Source organism: Stegodyphus dumicola, chromosome 3 (genome assembly GCF_044657685.1).
Source record: "Stegodyphus dumicola isolate Sdum_Otavi_A_Nest chromosome 3, ASM4465768v1".
Taxonomy (NCBI): Eukaryota; Metazoa; Arthropoda; class Arachnida; order Araneae; family Eresidae; genus Stegodyphus; species Stegodyphus dumicola.
Genome location: NC_140770.1, coordinates 267,543,187 through 267,566,706, shown reverse-complemented (window position 1 = coordinate 267,566,706; position 23,520 = coordinate 267,543,187). Strand labels below are relative to the sequence as shown.

Genomic DNA, 23,520 nt, shown 5'->3' with positions numbered 1-23,520 from the left:
TGACCAATCCTGTATTTCTGAAGAAAATGGCATTCATTACGTTTTTCATGGAACGTTGTCTTTTCACCATTGGGGGCGTGGGATCACAATAAGGACCCCCGTATTTTCTTGACGTGTTGGAACGTCAAGAAATGATATGTACGTTTCATCAACAGTTACGATTTTAGAAATAACACGGTAGCTACCATCTTTAAATAATTTAAGAATTTCTTTACCGATTTTAACACGCTCCTCTTTTGGTGCTCTGTTGAATTATGGGGAATCCAAAGGCAAACTAGTTTTTCTATACGCAATTCTTCATGAACAGTTTTACGTATAGTAGCGGATCCAATGTTAAATTCCTTCTATATTATTTGTTAGGTGCAGGGATTATTATTGATTAATGTTTTCCGTATGACACATTATATGGGATTACTGCTGGCAATGGGTTTCCTGTGCGTTCTTCATCCTGAAGAGAGTTGTGACCTCTCTGAAATTCTGTAAACACTGCAGATGTTAAACGCATTCTTCTTGATTTAATTCCACATAAAAATCATAGAAAATCATAAAGCGATAATGTTCTCGCGTCATCTCCATTCTTACTACTGCCTAAAATTTATTCTACGCTCATGCAGCCAGCCCGTTCGCCGAAATTCGAACCCCGAACGAACTACCTGTGTTCAGAGATTTTAATGATGAGCCGCTCGTTTGCATAGGAAGGCGTAGGTATGAGATTTATTCTATGCCAGAGTCACCATTGTTACACCACAAACGAATGCTATTGCTATAACTTATTTCAGTCGCTCAGATGGTATGAGAGTTAGTGACGCTAATGAATGTTTGTAACTGTATAGCGTCTGCGCGTCATGAGGGCACTCAAGATATACGGCGAGCCTAAAGTCCTGTAGATTGGTTAATGGTAGGAAAAGAGGGGGTGAAAGACTACCGGACAGTCCCTCAGGATGTTCTCCCTCCATATTCGGATGGAACTGACAGTGAGTGCTGCGGTATTATACATGTACAACTTAAGGTTAAATTCGGGTGTACTTGTACCTGAACTGTATATAGCTGAAAAGAAATGGTTAGTAATGATGCAAAATATAAACGAACATGCTATTCAAGTTTGTTTACATTTTGCATCATTTTCGAAAGAATTGAATGAAATTTAAAAAAAGATTGTTAACCCAGCAGCTGAGTTAATCAAAAAAAAAAAAAAAATTATTCGAAAAACCATAGAATCAAATTCTTGCCGAAATGAGAATCTTTGTGTGCTCGCTGTGACGAATAAAACGCGGTACAATTTGATTAAAGCAAACAGTATTTGTAAATGAACCACGTATTGACGCCAAATTCAGAGTGACATACAGAAGTTATAATTTATTGTTTTTAATTATCACGTTGCTACAGATATTCAATGAAATAAATGACTTTGCAATCTGTTTCCGATTCCGAATTATTTCGATGCATTCGATATATTTCCCGTTTAAAATTTATATTTATTCAGCTCACTGAGCTCTCTGTCGAAATAAATGCGATAGTCCACAACACGCGCTAAGGTCAGACAACTCAGCACTGAAAGGTTTTAAATCTCCATTAGCTTGTTAAGTGAGCTCTTTGATCTCGACGCTTTTCGACGAGAACAGGAGAACGAAGGACATTTTACAAAGCATCAAATGAGCAGAGTTTTTTGGAGCAAATCACTAACAAAATGTCTCAATGGAATTGTTGCAGAAACTATTAATAAAAGGTACTAACTCCAGTGACAAATGAAACTTTTGAACCGTAGGGGTGTCTTCTCATTTCATACGAAGACACTAAACAGGAAGATAAAAAATGCTAAGCCAAAGAATAAATGAGTAAGAAGAGGAAAGAAAGAGAAAGATGAGTGTGGAGGGGGGGGGAAGAGAAGTAAAAAGAGAATTTAAAGAAAAAAAGAAAGAAATTCTAGTGCTAATGAGATTCTCGAGCAGTAGGTTTCGGGTTTCTAGAAAATGTCATTCAGATGCATTGCGTTTACACTGGAAGTTTAAACACACGTGGATGCCCTCTTGATTGGTGAGAGAAGTCAGAAATAATGTAGGTTATTTAACATACACACGATACGAACTTACATGCACGACAAAAGAAATTAATACGAGGTATCATTAGGAATTTCAAAAATTCTAAACTCTTAATAGCTAGTAATTTAAATGGAAAGCTAAACCGAATATTAATAAAGCGTTGGGTATTTTTAAGTGATAAAACATTCCAAACTACAATCTTTGATATTGAAGTAACACCATTTATTAAAGCTTACAAGAAAAAGGTCACCATGTTTTCTAGCTTTCAATATTTTAAGTATAAATCACAGTACATCATGAAGTAGCCTCTATTGAATTACACAAGTTGCTAAACAATATTAGCAAAATGTAAGCGAGGCTTGCTCATGAGCCAGAAAATATAAAGTAAAAATAAATAAATAAACATTAAAATAATTATTGTATAAAATATTGTATTTAATGTAAAATAATTAATTAACTCTTATCATCAAGGAGTTATTGGAGTTTGTCATTTTGTTCTGTAATGTATTATGTGTCTGTGTTGTGACGTATTAACAGTACAGGAGTTAAGGTAAATCATCACATATGGGGCAGCTTCAAAAAATCGAATTTTATTTTCTTGCATTTTTAAAAACTGCAGGCTTTTCCGAGACGGCTGAAAGAAACTACGTTATGTTATTCGAATTAGAACCATCAAAATTATGAAGGAAAGGAAGTGGTTACATTGCCAGATCTGGCATTTAAATCATTACCTGATGTTTGTTTACATTTCACCCGCAGCTGCTTATGAATGCTCGCTCTTGGATTACTTTCATTTTTACTGTTAACTCCATGATTATTTTTACAGATTTTTCTATGAATAGGATTCGCACAACTTAACTTTTAAAGCGTGGATTCGAGTATATTTTATTTAAAATTCACATGCTGAAATAGTGCTTGTGTCTTGACTTGCTTATCGAGCTTGTCCCTCATTTTGCTCATCTAAAACCGATCAGTTTTTGATACTTGATATTATAATTTATAGAAATGGATAATGAACAAAACAAGCGAAAGTCCAGAAATAAGACCTAAAATGTAGATTCCGTACTAAGGCTATTTATTAAGAAATTCTGTCCTATCAAACGTATCATTGTTTCCAGTACAAAATTGAGTAATTCGTTAGATGTGCAGAATGATATAAATTACAGATCTACTTATACTACTTATGCTTGTAAGATGTTGACCTTTGCAATGACTTCGCTGGCTTTTGACGATGAGGTCAGCAAACTTTCTTCAATTGCTTCAAGGATGTAATTAACCAACCTTGCACGATAAAGGGTCTTCAAAATTTTTATGACGCCCATGTCCATTGGCTAGATCAGAGCTATGGTCCTGGGAGGTAGAAATTCCAGTTGGACGTTCATCAAGCAATGTAAATGAGGATGTGATGCACAATTGTCAAGAAGAAGCAGCACTTTTCTCGACTGGCGTTGTAGCTCTCTGTCCCAATCCTTCAGCCATTCTTTAAAAAGTTCAGAGGTCATCCACGCATTTCTGTTGGCACTATACACAACTGGTAAACTCTTTATCCTAAGTCCTTTAAAGCAGCGAGGCTTAGTGCTTTTTCCTATAACCAACAGCTTCATCTTGCCCGTTCTTGACATGCTTGAGCAGCACAAAACAGTTACGCGATCCATCGCTTTTTTGAAGCCAGAGAATGCAACATGTTTGTAACTTAACGAGCCGTCCAGTGTAACACGATAATACAGCTCAGTCTCATGTAGATGTCATCTGCTGAAAAATTTTCAAGAAGTTCGGGCAGTTTTGTTGATTTCCATTCGTTAGCATTTGCACTATGAGCACTTTCTTTCTCGCCATGTACCTTCTTGAATTTTATGTCATGTCTAGATTTTCATCGAGAGAACCAACCGTCCGTAGCTTTGTCATCGTGGCTCAGCTTTTTAGCGAGTTCTTCTGCTTTGCATTTAAACATTGGGCTGCTTACTCGCCCAAATCATTCAGTAACAATGGCAAACCATTCATTAAGGGCATTATCGACATCTGGGTCTTTGCCTTCATGCTTCCGTTTTTTGGAAGTTCCTCTTCGTTCTTCACATTGTGCCCATTCTTCTCGCAGCTCATTCTCTTGTTTTATCAAGCGCGAAATGGTAGTCTTTGCTAATCCGGTTATTTCAACCAACCGACGCTGACTAGTGTTTCGTGGTTGTTGCTTGATTTTATCCAGGAAACCAATTTTTTCAGCTAACGTCTAGTCCCGTCGTGGCATTTTGGCAGGGAAGCCAAGACACGCGCGAAAATAAGTGTTTTCAGAGTTTTTAATTAATATCGCGCCTCATTAAAGTCTTACGAAGATGAGAATGGTCGAAATGGCTTCCCATGAATTTTTGAAATTCGAGATTACTTCTCTCGAAACTCAACTCTCCGCCATTCCAGATAAGATAATGCCCCAAACAAAAAAAGAGAGAGATAGACAGTTTTTATTAGTGTAGATGTTTTGGCAACAAGTAAAAATATTGTTAAAGACATCTAAATTTATTTCGTGTCAGTCATGTAGATTTTGACAGAAATACATTTAATCTCGAAAGGCATTAATTTAAAAATAATTATTTTAAATTAACAGTTGTACAAATGCTAAAATTCGAAATTTTATATTTAGTAATATCTATTTTTATATAATTAACAAATCTGATGTATTAGGCAAGAGAATTTTTAAACTTATTCTTTAGAGCTATTTCTGCTTGTAATTTCTTGCAAGAAGGATAAAGAAAAACACTTATAGACTTTCCTCTTAATAAATATTCAAAAACTTCAATTTTCAGATTTTTAGTAAAACAACCGAAATGTTTATAGTCTAAAATGGGTACCTAAATTGATTTTTTCATACTTTGATGCCTTATCTACAATAAACATTCAGCACATATTTATTCCTACAACCATGACCTGATTTATAGAACTGGAGGACCTAAGCAATTCCTTTAACGGAACATATTCCTTCTCCAGTCTTTTTCAATATAGCAGATATGAGTGATAAGCAATATACTTGTATAATACATTTCAAGAAATAACCAACAAGTTTTCTCTTTATCCATATCCAGTTTTCTCTCGCCGATCTCTGTGATCCCTACCCTACGAAATATTCGGGGTGCAATTAAATGATATATATATATATATATATATGCATAATTTCCAAATGGGGCAGAAAAAAAAAGCAGATGCAGAAAGCGAGAGTCGAATGGTAATTTGCGTGACGCTCACGTCAGGTCATACATGGAAACGGTTGGAGGTGGGTATTTCAACATTTAGATGGCTAATCAGTGGAGGGCTGTTCTCGTTGCCGATGAATCCATGTGTAGCCTCCAAAGCGACAGTAGGCGTTATTTGATTTGGGGAGCGCGGAGTACCCTTACCATCCATCAAACATCCATTAGAGAGATTCATACGGAGAAGGCATTATCTGTGTTTGGGATGGTATTTCTTTTGGTGGACGCAAAGACATCCATGCCTTTCCATGTGAAACCTTAAATACTCAGGCCTATGGAGATGACATCCTCGATGCGTATGTGCGCCCTTATGGCAGGACAACATGTGATGAGCCCACCAGCGCCCGAGCGGTAATGTCGCTGAACAATGGTAGTTCGGTCCGAGGTTCGAATCCCGCAAACGGGCTGGCTGCATGGGCGTTTTCGTGGTTTTCCCCCATGTGTATACGAGCCAGTTTTTCCTTAGAAAGTCCTCCACGAAGGCATCCTTTCCCTTAGGCAGATAGCCCTAGTGTGCTTTCCCATAATCTCAATAAACCAAACCAAACCAATATGTGATGATTTCGTACTACAGGATGACAACCCTAGACCGCACATGGCTCGCATCGTGGATGATTATCTTGAGCACCTAACAATTCAGCGCAAGGAATGGCCAGCACGATCACCAGCTCGACCACCTGAATCCTGTGAAGCACGTTTCGAATTCTTTAAGAAGATGTATAACTGCTTTCAATCCTCGTCTTCAGACCTTTGATACGCTTGCATATCCTCTGCAAGAGCAATAGCTCTCCCTTCGTAGGGAACAGATAGACCGCATAATTGACGTCATCACACATCGCTGTATATATTTTATTGCTTCTAGGGAAGATCATACTCTATATTAAAGGTAATTTTCCTATACCAAACTGACACATCGAATTTGTTCATTTTATACATATGTTGATTTGTACTTCAACATAAATATCTGGTAATTTCTTTTCATGGTATTTTATACTTTACTCTGCTTTCTATACAGTGAGTCCGTTTCATTAAATTGTTTATATAACATTTTGAGCAATCGTCATTTTTGTAACTTTTACTTCATTAATGATAACCAGTCTATTTGTCTTGAAGTTTTTGTTCTCAGCGCGGCGTTATCCTATCAGTTCGTGGTTGAACGACTCTTCCCCCAAGACCTCAAAGTCTCTGTATTCGAGCAAATTCTCTTATTTGAAATTTCTTGTATTATCTCAACATCACAAATGAGAAACTCGAATTACATTGTAGTCACTTCCTTTGGTTGAAAATGTCCGATTCCAAAGTAACACTGAGTGAATTGGATTCAATTTGCTCTCTTCTAAAATCATCACTTTTGCTCCTGCTTCAGACCACTTTTTCTCTTTCCTCTGATTAAATTTGCTGATGTATGGTTTTCTTCCAGCTACTTTTGGTTAACGGCTAGCATGGTGAAGGATTCTGCACACCATTTTGTTATGGAATTCCTCATTTAAAATCTCTTTTAACTTTGTTGCTAATTTTACTTGAAGCAAATTTTGGATTTGGGGGTGGGGTGAAATGCAAAAATTTCCAACATTCTTTGGGCATGACTTTTATGAAGAATTGCTTCTTTATTTACTGCTCAAACTAAAGTAGCGCTTAATTACATTGTGCATAATAAAACCATTTTTATTTATTGTCTTCCTATTTCCTGAATAGAATTTGTTCCGATTACGTATTTTGTTTCACACGTTGTTGTTTCAATGTTTTGTTCTCCATTTAGATAAAAGTTGATAAAAATATCCAAATTTTTGAGCTCGCTAAAGATAAAAGTAACTACAAATTTCTTTAACCTTTCTCTATTTGTCTAAGAAAATAACGAAGATTATTTGAATAAATAACATCACTATGCGAAAACATTTGTTTTTTTAAACCATGGCTGCGGATATTTCTACATTTTCAAATATTAAAAACAAAATGAATAATATTTTAATTTACTGTTATTACTTGAGGAGCAATGCTTAAATCTTATGCGGAAAATTCATCTGAGTAATAACGTTTCCATGTTCTACCTATAGAAAGAAGGTTACGAGTGTGGTGTCCGTCAAACTTTTAACTACAGCTACACTTTTGAGATTATCAAATATATCACTTGTAAGGTATACATTAATTTTATAACAGTTATTTTAATTTGGAAAGCCTTTCCTATCAATTCTTGTTTCCACTTAACACTCCCTACAACAATGAGTTTTTAGAGTCGCGCTGAATGCAAACGAGTTAGAAGAAATATTTAATATGAGAGTTCAACTTACTTCGCGAGAGAGAATTAGGAATCCTAAGTAGCACGTGTTTGTCTTCGGGCTAAGTTTCTCTTGAAGGTGTTAAGCTCAGCCGTATATTACGTGCCTCTTGATATTCGCGGCTGGTTTAAATTAGAGAGCCAACTACGTTAGATACTTGTGTTTAGCTTAGGCTACGTCTCATTTAGTTAGTTATAGTTTCTTATTTCTTATTCTGAGTTCAAGCCCGAGTGGAGGCTTTGTTATAAGCCCGAGAAGGGGGCCCAACTGTTAATCTTTTTTTTTTTTTTTTTTTTTAAAGAAATAAAGTGTTGTTTAATCCTTCTTGGGTCTACGCCTTTATTTATCTGAACTTAGCGATACATAGTTCACTCGAAGTCGATACATAGTTCACTAGGTTCCTAAAAGTTCACTTTAGACATAAGGAATGAGGAACTCTACACACTTAACAAGTAGATTTTTAGATACAAAATTAAAAGGTTATTAACCCTACTTATTATTGTTACATTGAAAATAATTCACTCCTTGAAGTTTTGTAAAAGAAAGGCCCCAAATATTGATCATTTGTTCCAAAGTGCAAGAAAAAATATTGTAATAACAAATAATTTATGGCTGTAATACATAGTAAGACCATATATAGAAGTCTTTAAAGAAAATTGTTTTTCAAATTCAAAAATAGAAATTTATTGCGACTACGTATGAACCAAAACTATATTTTAATAACTGCAGAAGGCATCTTCTCCTTCCTTTCCGCAAGCCTTTGGGGTGTAACTGAAGGCACAGTCGACGAAAGGTCCAGAGTTTGATTCCCGCTGAGGTTAAAGCACATTCTGTACGTCTCCTGTTTGAAAAATACCTTATGACTCTATAAGTGGTGCCCAAACTAAAAAAGATGGTACAATAATGATGAAAGATGGTGATGGCAATTCGTCACCAGCAGGATTTGACGATTGGCTCGCCTCATCCCCAGTCGCGCTTTAAAAGAGAGAGTATATAATGTATTTTTTAGCTGATTTCCGCGTGCCTTCGTGGTTTAATTTGAAGCATACTCGACGCGTATTCTCGAGGAGTCCAGGGTTTGAGTCTTGACTAGGACATTGCACATTTTTCACGTCTTCTGCGTGCACTTTTTTCACGTCTTCGTGAAAATAATCTAATGTCCTTACAACTGTAACTAAATTGATAAATTTAATATAGTAAAAAAGTATACAAAACTTAAAAACTTGCACCTTTTGACAAGATTTACGATTACAGCTGGTTTTACATACAAAAGAAAATTAAGTATATTATTCGAAATAAAAGGGTACTCTACATATTATTAATTGATAGTTTGACATCCAGATTTTAAAAAAAAACATCATTTTTACTTCGTTGTACGAAGTAAAGGAAGTATTGTAATCGCGAAAATTTTCGGGTATCATATTTCAATCCGAAACTGCTATCCAATGCAATTTCAAACGCTATCCAATGCAATTTAACGATATTTTCGGGCGACATCTGTACGTAAGGACAGAGTCCCTCCAAAAAATTGTAAAACAGATTTTTTCCCTCCAAAAAGTTATAAAACTGATTTAAAATGAATTCTGAAGAGAATTTCTCACAGTGTCTGTGCGTGCGAATATATATCGCATAAGTAAAAAAAGGGGAGCCTCAGAGCGTTGAAATTATGCATATAGGACTGCTATATAACATGCAGTTGTGGACCTCCCGTTTTGGTAGCAATCGGCCGCACCAAAAGTGTATAGAGCTCTGTGTTTTTAATTGTAAATTGTGCATTTTTGCTTTAAAATGATTGAAATATGTTGTCCTTATCTTCCGGTTACGTTCTTTATGCTTTAATCTGCATGCAATAGTTGTAGAACTACCAACAATTTGAAAGTTGTTTATGTGCTGTTAAGCCTATTTTTTTCCATAGAAGCCATATTTTTTTACATGCGAAACTTAGAAGAATAGTGAATCAAGACAGCTTCTGCACCTGCTGTGCCGAGTGGGACGAAAAGTAAACTTTTAGTTTTGCGCGATGAAAATTCTGCCTTCTTGTTCGTTAGCCGAATTACTAGATTTTGTGTAGAAACTGTAATTTCAACAGTAAAAATTGTTTTTTAATTGTTTTACATTTTTCTACATTTTAAAATTTTTAATAAAGATATTTCGAGGTTTTATAAGTTTTTGGTTTGTGGCGTAGTGCGAACCGAATTCATTGAATGAGAAATATATCTCTAATGTAATTCGAGGATATAATTTTAAAATGAAATGCAGCAAAAAATTGCGTATATTTTAACATTCCGTACAAGAAAGTCATGTGGTGTTACACATCAGATTTTTTTATCTACAGAATTCATAATTGTCTAAATTTCCAGAAAGAATGGAAAAGGAAACAAGCAAAAGTGAAATACCCTTTTAAGTATTTCTTCACCGTCTCACGATATAGCTGATTAAAAAGAAAAGTTTTGATATGCTTACCAAATGTATGGACTATGGAGAGAAACACGAGAAGAATAGGGAAAGACGCCTATACGGCAAAATTAAAAAGTAAACTTATCTCAGGAAATTGAATGTGCTGATTGATAGTCAGAGTAGGTAATCAATCTGACCGCTTAAAAATAGTACTTATATTGTAATTAATAGTTTTACTGTATTAAAGGTCACTCAAAAATGCCCAAGCACAACTATACTACATATCTTACACTTTTACACGTCACAGAAGAATGTTTACTTAATAGTGCAATGTTTTCTGCTACTATCAGTCCAGGCCACAATATCACACTAATGCTAGAAGTACTATGTACCTACATATTGTTTGAATAAAAGCAGTAGGCCACATAACATGAGGTAAGTTATACGCCGGAAGAATATGCACAAGGCTACATAGATTTCTAGTTCCTGCAAAATTTTCGGCTTATCTTTACACAGTCTCTCTATTAACAAAGCGTTGCAAAGAGGGGAAAAATTTCCAATATCTTATATCGGGAGATTCATGTGAGCATGTGAGCGTTCTCTGGTTTTAACTTTTGAATGAACATTCTTTAATAAGGCAATCTATGAGAATTATGGTAAGGCATTAACGTTTTCGTACGGCTCAAATAATTAAATTTTATGTGAATATTTTTAACTTATTGAAACATGTATGAATTTTCATACGCGTTGATTTGTTTTAATTTAAGAAGTTCGCAAAAAACTAATTCTAGTAACATCAGAACAAGCGCACGAATTCGTTGCGGCAAGGAGTGCAAGATTGCGCCTGTCTTTTCCCAAGAACCCTGAGTACCATTCAGGTAACACTACGACTTTTCTGAGTATTGCTCCCAAATTTGAAGAACAGCATCCCGGGGACGGGTCCGATGGTTTTCCAACCCTCTTACCAGCCAGAAAGCTCTCGAGAGGACTTTGGGATCTCCGGATATTTAAAGTGCTCCCATGCTGCACAGACACTATACATTTTCAAACACCCGTGCCTTCTCCGGAGTTCGAACCCGAGCACTTCGATACAGCAGCCAGCGTCGGTAACCACTATTCCGGTTGGGCGGCAGATATATTTAGCATATAAATGAGAATACTGACTGATATTATCTTTAGTAGAAATAAACAATACGACCTACGATTCACAAGCTGCCGCACTTTACATTATCCTCCAGAGGTTGACTCGAATTGGTTACAGTGTGTCTGACCTTTGTGAAAACAACAGCTAAGCTCTTCTCGAAAGTCACATTTATTTTATGTGTTTGTATATATATGTATAAATTAGTAAACCAACCTTACCTTCCATGCAGTTTATAAAACAGAAATCACGACACAGACTGATATGATTCTGTCAAATATTTTCAGAATTACAATATCATAAATAATAATATATTTTAAATTGCTAGTAAGAGCGATTTAAATCGCTCATAAGTACATATATTGAAAATAATCGTTGAAAAACTCCATGATTTGCTATGGATGACATTTTAAATCATTTTTAAAATAAAGTATTCTACTGCAAATTACAAAAAGATACATAAGCACTGAGATATAAACAAAGTTACAATTATTGATAACATTATGTAAATTTGAGGGTAGACGCACGTCACCGAGTTATTCGAATGATGTATAATGCGCAGCTCTCCAGTACGCGACCTCCACAATTCTCAATTTTCGTGCTGTTACTTCTGCTAGGGAAATCAACGTAGAACATTTGTTCTTGTCTCAGAGGACGCATGTAATAGCAGCCGAGAATGCCAAGCAGTCATCAACGGAAGCAGTTCCAGTAGAACGATCTCACGAGTGGCATGGTGATCGGACTGAAAAGAGCAGGTTGGTCCATACGGCAAATTTCAGCTGACACACACCTGGACGCGTCCGCAGTGCACCGGCTATAGCGACGAGGAAATGTGGCAAGTTCGGGGGTGCCGGTGCAGTCAGAGTGACGTCAGCACCCGTGGATCGACGCATCCTCCGACAAGAGGTGGCACACCAACAAGCCATTCTGTAGCATACCTCCATTCTGTAGCATGTTGAAGACACCCTGGATGTTCCCATATCACACAGAACCATTTGCCAACGATTCGTGGCTAGTGGCCTGCTCTCGTGGCTTCTGTTCAAAAGACTGCTATCGACCCCACGTCATAGACACCAACGTCTGCAGTGGTGCCAAGCTCGAGCGATGTGCACGACGCAATGGCACTGGATTGTGTTCTCAGATGAGTCACGCTTCTGATTCTCCAATGATAGTTGCCGCGTATGAGTGTAACGTCGAATGTGAAGACAGGCCCAACCCGGCAGCAATTGTAGAACGCCCCAACGCGCGCCAAAACGCCATCATGGTTTCGGGCGCAAATGCACACCATCCCTAGTCTCATTCACATTGTACCTAGAAGTGTTGCTTCGTGTATCGCCGCGGAATGCGGTCCTACAACGTACTGAGCCGACGCTGTTCTCACTCTGTTATACACATATCGTTTCGAAATTTATTGGCGGGCACTTGCCTATAACGGGATTGGCTACTACTGAGAGAAGCTGTAGCCATGTTATCTAATATTCGATCACTGTTACCTCCTACTAGAGACAGATAATTTTACATCCATGCTTTCTCCGAGATTCGAACCCGAGGGTTTCGATATCGCAGTCGGCTCCCTTAAATCATTTCCGAAATAACGATCACTTATTGTTCGTTGCTGTCTCTCTTTGTTTCCGGAGTTTCATCACTTTCTTAGTACTCCTTCCTAGTGTTGTAATTTTAGCGTCGGGTAGTGTATTACAAACCATCAACGTGAAACCAAACTGTCTACGGAGAACACAAAAAAGAAACGAAAAGGAAGTGCGTGTTATCACAGCAATGTTAGCAGATAATGTTAATGAAGTACGCACTTGTTTTTCTCCGTAGCATTACAAAACAAAAATTTCTAATTAACATTTCTACATACGTTCAGTGTAATTGCTCGATCTCTTTTGTAAATGATTTTCTATAATGCCACTTACAACTTAGTTTCTTCTTTACTTATTTTTATTCTTCCGTTATTTTTTTAGCACAGATTTGATTTATGTTACCGAAGGAAAATTTTTTCCAGAATAAACAGCTCAGGAGTTATTGTTAATGATAATGAGGAACATTCCTATTGTTTTAGTTTTTCTTAGTGTTTAACTAGCTTCAGAAGAAGAGTTATTTTTTAGTTAATTGTGAACGGCGTCGAAGGGATTATTATTTAGTTACTTGTGAAGCTGCCATTATTCGAGAGACAACTATATTTGTCAAAACTAAAGATTCGATTTTCTTACAAAAGTTTCCCAGTTCTTTTTAAACATGTCGTTTTGTGAAAACAAAACGTTTTGTTAGATTTTTTGAATTCCTGGCTTGGTGTAGTGTTTACAATAGGCAATAACTAACAAAATGTGCGTATTTAGATAATTACCAAATTACGCAATGTTACAAATACATAATTTAATGATAATTAGTAATTAATTATTATGATAAAGCTTTCAAATATTATCTTGTCATACGAGAGTTACTTCAGAGGAGGTTTTCTCGAAGATAGCTGATGAGTACTAACGCAACTTATTTGGATAGGAATGAAACCCGCATGCATAGCCTATTCACTCACCGGGAACGGAATCCGAAACCATGTAATATTTGAATTTGCTTACTTGGCGTATGATACACGTTTATAACAATAAGGATATACCCAGCTGGCAAAATTTTGCAGTTTTAAATTTTAGTTAATTTCTCCCGCCTTCTTAGCATGTCTTCATGGTGTAACGGTCAGCACACTCGGCGCGTATTCGAGACGTCCAAGGTTCAAGTCTGGCGAGGATATGGCACAGAGGCATTTCACTCACATCGGAGGTTTTCCGTGTCAAGCTGCGGTGAAATAAATACACTTCATTTCTTCTAATTCTACTTTATCACGGAAATTCTATATACAAATAATATTTACAGATTGGTTGGAGTAAACATGATAGCTGTTTGATACCACTCCTCTACATCACCACACCCATCCACTCTTTCCATTCTCTCTCTACTCTCTGCTGACACTCTTTAATTAACTATACATATGTGGCGCCTGCTATAACTTTATCTACAAAGGCATTGCTCATTTTTCATGTTTTCTTCTTCTAAAATATCCTAATAGCTGTACAATATATCAGACGTAATCTGCATATGGGCAAGATTTTATTACTATACTTATCAGGACCGCTGTTATTGTAGCTGCCATATTTCACGAACACCATGAAAAATAACGAATGGGAAGAACTGGTGCAACTCTTGCTGGTTATGGACCTTCGTCATTAGCGATGGCATATAATTTCTGTCTAAAACTATTCCACTTTAGTTCGTCCCTCTGAGATCACGATCTTCAAGAATTTTGTTCCTCTCTTTACCACTTACCTCACGAAAGAGCTTTCGCTGACTCATTTTCCGTTTCTCTGTTCTTCACAAGCAGGGTAGGTTAGATTAGAATAGTTGAATAAAGTAAAGAACAAGAATCTGCTTAAGCGGGGGGAATGACTTCGTAGAGACCGCTATAAAGAAAACTGACTCTTATTCACTTTACGCATGACAAAAGTATGGAAATTAACCGTTTAGCCTGCCCGTTGCCCTGAGATCGAAATCTTGCCGAACTCTGTGGATTCAGCGATCTTAAACATCGGTTACTTATGGGGCTCCACGGGCACTAGAAAAATTAAAATATTCATTAAAATTGAACGATCTGAGTCCTAGCTTAGCATGCTAACATTAATGATTACACCAAAACGTTATCAAATAATTTTGTAAATCATGGACAAGACACTATACTATATAATACTGTATCTGCTAATAAATACATATAATGTTGGCTTATATTACTCATCTGTTGAACACAAAGTTTGTTGTACGCAGCTTCATATACATTTATGCGTAATATACAAGCGGGTCTTTGCAATGTTTGGCGATTAGAATGCGTCTGTAAGCGAAAAAAAAAACTCATTTTGAATTTAGCTGATACCATGTCAGTTCAAAATGAGTGTTTTAGGTAACAAATGTCAGACTATTTTTAGCTCTTGAACGTCAGAGCATTGCTGGGAAGCAATGAGCCTTTATCGCCCCCTTAGGCAGGTAGCCTTCATGTGCTTTTGCAATATTAATATAACTTAACTTTTGAAATGGAAACTGGCTCGCATTTCCGTTACAGATGCGGGAAACCAGGAAAACGACAATTGCATAAGATTGAACAAAGCCCAAAATCCAGTGTTGATCGGTTTTAAAAAACTCGGGATGCACGTGTTCAGGAAAGATAACTATCATTTAGAAGTGAATCAGAAAGATCTGATCCTACGCGCAACATGCTCGCTGCCTACCCCAAATATTATAGCATTTGGGAGGCGACTTGTACGCTCTGGAACTTGACTATTTAGCAAGTCCGCTGCACGCAAACTTAACTGTAAAACCCGTAAAATGTTTCTTCAGTTTACTCTCCAGTTGAATAAGAATGTACCCGGGTAGCCTGACACGTATACATGAGTAATATGTAAAGACATGTTACACATGTATACGTGTAACATGTAAGGACAAAAAATGAATATAATCTTAAATATATAACTAATCAATTCGAAATAAATAGTGAAAAATAAACACGAATCGACTCTTAACAAATTCATGAAAAATAAATGTATGCTTGTGATAAAAGTACTTATATGGCGCTCGAGGAGATAAGAGATAAAAGTTAAGTATTTCCGATCACATTATATACAGACTTGATCCTTGCTTTCCCCCTGTACGAGGTCAATACGTTAGCTGTAGTAAAGATTTCGTGATTTAGCGGCCGAGCGGTAAAGTCGCTGAACACCGGTAGTTCGGTCCGAGGTTCGAATCCCGCGAACGGGCTGGCTGCATGGGTGTTTTCGTGGTTTTCCCCATGTGTAACGTGTATACGAGCCAGTTTCCCTTAGAAAGTCCTCCACGAAGGCATTCCTCCCCTTAGGCAGATAGTCCTAGTGTGCTTTGCCATAATTAAATACACCATAACACTCCCTGTACGAAATTTCGCCACAGATTGAGCCATAAGATTCTCATTTTCCCACCAATTTCGTAATACCTTATAAAACAAAATCTGTGATGTGAAGCGTGATTGATACGACAAATTACGTGCAAGGAAACCGTATTTTTGCATTTGCAAAGCTAGAAATTAATTATAATAAATCGGCTATTATTCATCTAAATGAAATGAATATAGAATTTGAAAACATACTGCCTGGGACATCCTCCAGCGGTATTTCAAGATTATCTGAAAACATATCATTCAAAAAGGCAGTGCGTTTATTTGCGAGCCAGAAATAAACTTCTTCATTAATCATAAATAAAGTCTTGATAAATAAACTTCCTCATTGTATTCAAGATTTTAAAACTGTTAACTGCTGCTTTGTGATAAATTTATGCATTTCCTTCCAATTTCTTTTTATTGATGCTGGTTCGACCTGTGGTTGATAAAGAATAAGTCTGTACGCCGTTTTTCTTCAGAACGCTTTGCCAGTTTTCATTCATCATGATAATTAGTATCTAATTATATTATTGTATATATTATCATCTGTAAGACATTTTAATTGTTTAAGAAATATTGATAAATTATTCTAAAAGTGAACATCTGAACTGCTTAGCTTCATATATGCATTTCAGTAAATATACTTTAAAATTTTCTCTGGGTTTGCAGCACTTTCAGAAACTTAGACAAATAAATCTGGTTATATATAAATTTAATTATATGAAAAAACAATGCATGAAATATGCATGAGATACTTGTCTTGATTTCTTCATTTACTACGATAATGCATACATAACTGTTATCACAAAAGCTTAATGCGTAGTATTAATAAAAATATATACAGTACTTTTATCACATAAACTATAGTTCTTAATCTTACTAAATCAACTGCCGGGACTAATAATGTATTTTGATGGCTTCTCACAGCAACATGAGATGAAAAATTTTATTTTATAGTTAAAATATATAACTTTTACCATAGAAATACATACATAATTAAATATATTCACACAATACATAGCTCTTATATAAATACATACATAACTCGTATCGTAAATAAATACTTACACATGCATAAATACAGACACAATATGATTAACTCTTATCATAACAAAAATATATATACAGTATTTTTTATCACATAAGACTATAAACTCTTAATCGTATTAAATCAACTGTCCAGACTAATAATTTATTTTGATGGCTTCTCACAGCAATGAGATGGAAAAGTTTATTATACTATTTATCATAAGTGTGGATCTTTCCTCAAATAAAAGATGATTGGAAATCCATATTCAAGTAAAATAATGCAGTACCTTATTAACACAGGTTGAAGCAAGACTGGTACTTTGCATCCAAGTAGGCATATTAGGTATTGCGGGGTCTTTCTAATTGCTGAGCTCCACCGTGAATGGAATTCTAAGGGTCTTCTGTTACTCATCCCCTACCACCAACTTTAGAGGATTTATCCTTTCTGTGTGTGTTGAGTGTCCCCTTACCACACAAGCCTATTATTTACAATCATCCATGCCTTCTTTCAGAATTACTGAATGCAACATACTATTGATACAGGTACAGGTTAAAGCAAAGTTGGCACCTGTGTATACAGTTAGGCAGTTGATAACTGCTAAGTTTCCGTCGCGGATGGAGTTCAGAGGGACAGCATCCTAGGTTGCGGTCCGAGGGTCTCCAACACCAACCTCGCGATAAGACTTCAGCTCACCATGTATTTTGAGTGTACCTTTGCTGTACAGGTGCACTCAAAATGATTACAAACATTCATACCTTTTCTAGGATTTGAAACTGAATCCTTTGTTACAGCAGTCAGCATCACTGTTTTACCATCTAGGTGGCATTTTGTTGACACAGTGAGATAGCCTGCTACCTAAATGATGGATTATTTTATTGTTGGATTGGTCGACATGGATATTTCTGTTGAAATATGATACTTGACATTTTTTGTGATTACAATACTTTCTTTACTTCATACAAAGAAGTAAAAATAATACATAAGAAAATTGACGCAACATACATTCCCTCAATCTACATCTGTTAACTTATTCAAATCTCTATCTAACACATTTCAATAAAGGAAATAAATAATAACAATTAGCTTTCTAAGGCAGCCTAGGAAGTAAGTAATATCTGACAACATACAACATTTGTCAATTGAAAGAAATTCTGTAACTGCAACAGGTCTCTGCTCATACTAGAACTGAAGGTAAGATTGAAGATTCAAAGAAAATTTCCTCTTCTGTATATGCATAATACAGAACCGCAGGCTTGTGAATTTTCCTTGCCAGAGGTCAATTAGTAATTATAGGATTAAGAATTAGACATGATTCAGGAATGAAAATCAAACCAGAAGGCACAAATTTTAATTCTAGGAATTGCCCAAACTGAATTCAGTCCTTATCTAAGTGTGCCATGCAATATTGATATTGCCTCAGAACATTGATGGATATCCCATAGAAAAATGTATTCTTTAGATATAATTAAAATATACGTATATAAGCATTAATTAGTATTGTTGTATGAGCACTATAGACTGTTTTCATTCTTTGATGAATACAACATCCAAACCAGTAAATAATTTAGTTTATTATACATTCTTCATATTTTATACTGAGATAAGTATAATAATGAGATAAGTATATGGGCAATTATTTTAAGATTTTATCTTTAGCAATATTTCCTGATGTAAATTTAAATGGTGGAATGGCTCAAGTTTTGAAATGGCAAATGAATGGGCTGGCTCAATTTTGTCCTTTTTACGATTTCCTTAAAAAGGTCTTCCACAAATATTTTTATTCTCAATAGAAATTTTAAGTGCTTTACGAAAATCCAATCCAATCTGATCTTACATAAAATAATTACTAAACGGTTTTTATAAAAATGGTTTATGAAAAGATATTGTGCAAAACCTTTAGCAATTTAAAATGAATTCTAATATTAAAAATGTTTAAAAATATTATTAGTTAGACTTTAGACCAGGGTTTCTCATTTGGATTGATGAATTTTTAAAGGGTCTCTATGGTCAACGATTCGATATCTAAATGTGCAATGACAATTGATTAGCACAATCAAGATCCCACTGACTGTAAAAAAAGATAAGTAATTGTATATTGATATAAAACCCTATTGTGCAAATAAATCAAGTCATATTCAAAATATATGCGAGCACTAAGTTTGGTAATTTATAAATTATCCGAGAGAAATATCCCAAAATTAAACATGTTGCTAAACCACTATTATAGAATTTTTCTTCCTTTTACCCACTGGAAAGAAGCTTTAGTCAAGTCAATAACTTACTAAGGGAAACAAGAAACAAGCTGAATATTTCTAAACGAGGATGATTTAAGAATTAAGCAATTTTATGCCAAATAATTAAAAACGTATTTCAATATACATCAAGTGCATCCATTACATTCGTTAAAATCAAACTCTGCAGAAATTAGAATCTGTGATTTTGCATTTTTTGCAAGTTTATTTTACATCTTGTTTCTATCTCTAAAATTCAAAATAATAATATAAATAATTATAAAGCATAAACCTAAAAAGCCATTTTTTCTCCAAATCTTTTAAGCATATTCTTAGTCTAGCTCTATAATCTTTATGCTATGTATGCACAATTATTTGTTCTGTTATTATGTTGTATGCTATATATTATAGAGAAAAATATAAAAGGATTAATGAAGAAAAAGCCTGGGAATTCTTAATTTAAACTATAATTTTTTAAAAAGTACTCTGCTTTACAGGGCTCACTCTTGGTACTTTCAGATGTTATGCAATACATATATATATATATGTATATATGTAAAGAATAAAATCTTATGGAAATATGTGTGGCTACTTATATTAATTTATCTATAAGAAAAAAACTCAGAATAAGCGACAAAATTATCTAAAATCAAAAGCTCAATTGTGCAGGAAAATACAGTTTTTCATGAACTGAAACTAAACAGAGTGTTTAAAAAATTCAAATAATGTAAAATTCAACTTATTGAGAAAAGTTAATATTGAATTTGAGTTCTGCATTTCAGTGTTTATAGAAATCAGAGGTGTGCTCTTCTGTTATTGGGACGGCATTCAGAAACGTATGTGTGTATTCAGAAATATATGCATACAAAATGTATATAATATATTTTGATTTATAATCTATACATACAGATCATGCATATTTACTTCCTGAATTAATTTTATATTTTCTGTTTGGTTTACTGTTACATACATACCGAACATAAAATTTTGATTGAAAAAGGGTTTCTCAGATTTACTACTAAATACATGAGTATTTTTTCCTTTTCAGGCAAACGATTCTTTTTTTTTTATTCATTTTATTCTCATATGAGTTTACCTCATTATGAGTAACTATGAGTAAAAAACCATAAATTAATAAGCATCTTCGAAAGTTTGTTCATTTTCTATACTATTTTTCTTTTCGAAACGAAATTTTATGTCATATGACATAAACAGCCTGAAATTTTCAAACAATTTTTTGCTAATGCAAGGCTCTAAAGATGAGGATAAATTACATTAATTAAAAAAAGTTATATAAAATACATATAAACTTAGTACGGATGTTTCATTCTCTCGGCAATTTTTTGATATTTTCTTAAATAATTGAAATATTTTTTGCGATAAAGCGCCAAATACGACATATTTAAGGTAACCCTATTTTTTTGCGGTTGCGCAACTGAACTGTTATCATGAGGAAAAGCAGGGAATAAGTCTGTATTTAACGTCGCGTAAGTATTTCGAAACTGCCTTTATCTCCCTTTGCCATTGGAAACGAAGGCGGCATTAGAACGTAAAGCAGTTAAAGGGGTGTCATTTTAATATACACCGTGGAGAGATATTTTGTTCCGAAAAGCAGAAATTCTTAAGAGAATTCAGCAGCATTACATCAAACACAAAATACTTAAGAAATGAAAAGAAGCGAGCCATCAGGTATGTTTCATTTTAAATACTTCTGGAAGGGTACTAGAAAGGGAAATGACTTGATTAGGAAATTGCATTTATAAAAGGTAGATTATTTTTTACGTTAATTTTGCCAAAAGCTTGCGTTACAATCGTTGCATTTTTGCTACTACATTTGAATTAACAGTCGATGTAAACACGTTTTCTAGTTTTATTCTAACAACTTAAATCTTTGCCAATAATTTCGAATGTCAACAAAATCTATCATGTTGCAATTAATATTTATATATAATAGATAAACATGAATTGATTTGAGGAATTAGTCTTTTTTTTCTTCTTCGAAAGGTGTAAATAATTCACCCAGATATAATTCAGACTTCGTCATGTACTCCTTCTGCTCTACTTTTATCAGAATGCTTTAGTTATTTTTTTCAGAAATGTGAAATGGATATGGTAGAAGCAGAAAATTGAAATAAATGGTTACTTTCGAGTAATGATGCTTTCATTTCAATGAATTTTCAATTAAGAACGGAGAAAAATGACTGATGGAATTCGAGTCGACACCGCGCTATCAATACGAATTGAGAAATAAACTCAAATACCTAAAATAATTTATGTAAATTATTTAAAATAATATTTATGTATAATTTTTGTGCCCTCAACTATTAGGAAGTGAGTTTTTATGTCCTGAAAATTAAAAGAATGTGTAAGTAGGTATAATATGGGGAACTAAGAGGAATAATAATAATAATAATAAAAGATCGGACCTGCTATTTTGTGTCTTTGCTCTTCATCCCCTCTGCTACAAAGGTTTCGCTATTTCAGTGTTCTTTTATGACTGCGCACTTCTCGCTGCATATGGGCCTAACAGCGGCCGAGCTCAGATAAACCTCAGTGGAAACGGCCCTTTAGAGGCTGGTGGTTGTTATAGCACTTTTTTCATAGTTCATCAGCGTAACTTTTAGAATAAAGAGAGACTAAATCTGCCCTTTTAAGAATCTGAAGTCCGCATAAGATTTACTTTGCAACATTTCATTACTTTATTTCATCTAAATACTTTAATCTAAGGTAGATTCATCTAATAAATTATAAATTTAATATAAATACTTTTGAATTAGTACTAAAATACGTGCTAAATTATTGTTTAAAATATTGTTAAAATAATTAATACATGAAATATTTTTTATAAATACTACAGAAAAATATTTAAAAATGAAAAATCATTTATAAAGTTATTAATTCATGCATTTTATATATTTTAAAAAATCATATTTCCGAAAGCAGTGCAAATCTAATTCTTTGCAAATCACATGTTAGCAATTATTTCACTACTGAAATAAAGCTTTATTTATTACTTTTGATGTAAGGACGAATTTATTTGAATGAATATGCTGACATAGTATGAAACATTTTACCGCATTCAGTGCAAAAATTTTTAAGATTTACTTTGTTAAATTTATCATTTGAAAAACAGAGTTCTTAATGTTAATTAAGTCAACTAAAAATTAAATAATTCAAATGTAACATGCTGCACGGAAATTACATTTATAATTGTTGAAATCATTACAAAGCACAATCTTGATGTTTATAAGGTATTTCTCCCGCCTTCCTAGCATGCCTTCATTCAGCACGCTGGGCGCGTATTCCAGAGTTCCGTGGTTCGATTTCCGGCGAAGGCGTTGCTCGATTTTCATCTCTTCTCCTTCCGATTTGCCCAATGTTTCTACAGCGGCGCCCGAACTAAAAAGGTTGGTGGATGATGAATCTCCACCTCCAAGATTTGGCGATCGGGTCCCCTAATAACGCCAGTTAAAAAAGGAGTATATAAGGGATTTCTCCCGCCTTCGTAGTGTAGTGGTCAGCACGCTGGGCTCAATTATTTATAACTAATTGTTGACCAGAACGTATTCCAGAAGTCCGTGGTTTGATTTCCGGTGAAAGCTTTGCTCATTTTTCATCTTTCCTGCTTCCAATTAACCTAATGTCTCTACATGTTCATTAATTAGTACTCTACAACTAACAATGCCGAACTTCAAACGGCTGTAAAATAGTTTTTTTCCCTGAAGTTATAAATATTAGATATTATAATAATTTTTAATATAGATTAAGGAGAACAATTACTTGCGTCTAACTAATTAGATAAAAACAAAATTAAGGTTAAAATGTTTTAGATCTAAGCAATGATATTGGTAAATTATATGAATTTAAAGTTCTACAATTAATTTATCAAAATGTAACTAAAATAAAATGCTTTCGCCATAATTATTAATTGTTGAATTTATATTAATAAGCAAGTAAAATTAAAATATCAAAATATTAAATTGATAGTGTCCTGAACGTTTCAGGTGACTGAAATTAAAATAGGAAACATTCTTATTTTAATTTTCTGAAGCTTAAATATTTCACAATGAAATATTCTTTCAATAAACAATTTGTCGTCAAATTTTTCATTGATAAATCTTATTTTTTAAAATATTGGTCTGAGATGAGTTTGTGTATTTACACAACTGCTACGATCAATATATATAAATTGTTATAATGGATAAGCTTAAAT

General features: G+C 34.5%; 2 protein-coding genes across 7 annotated transcripts in view; one reads left to right on the top strand and one right to left on the bottom strand.

Moving 5' to 3' along the window:
- The window catches only part of Dgk (diacyl glycerol kinase 1), a 911,622-nt gene that overhangs the window by 478,219 nt on the left and 409,883 nt on the right, over window positions 1-23,520 (bottom strand). The window lies entirely within an intron of this gene.
- The window catches only part of LOC118197387 (kelch-like protein 17), a 30,462-nt gene continuing 27,754 nt past the window's right edge, over window positions 20,813-23,520 (top strand). For 4 of the 5 annotated variants that reach the window (XM_085814115.1, XM_035368893.2, XM_035368894.2 and 1 more), the window contains exon 1: window positions 20,813-20,996. Coding sequence is in view for 2 of the 5 variants with exons in the window: in XM_085814114.1 (XP_085670240.1) it covers window positions 20,975-20,996 (22 nt within the window). In the remaining 3 variants the exon portion in view is untranslated. The remainder of the gene's footprint in view (window positions 20,997-23,520) is intronic. The other variant, XM_035368895.2, reaches the window with a different exon arrangement.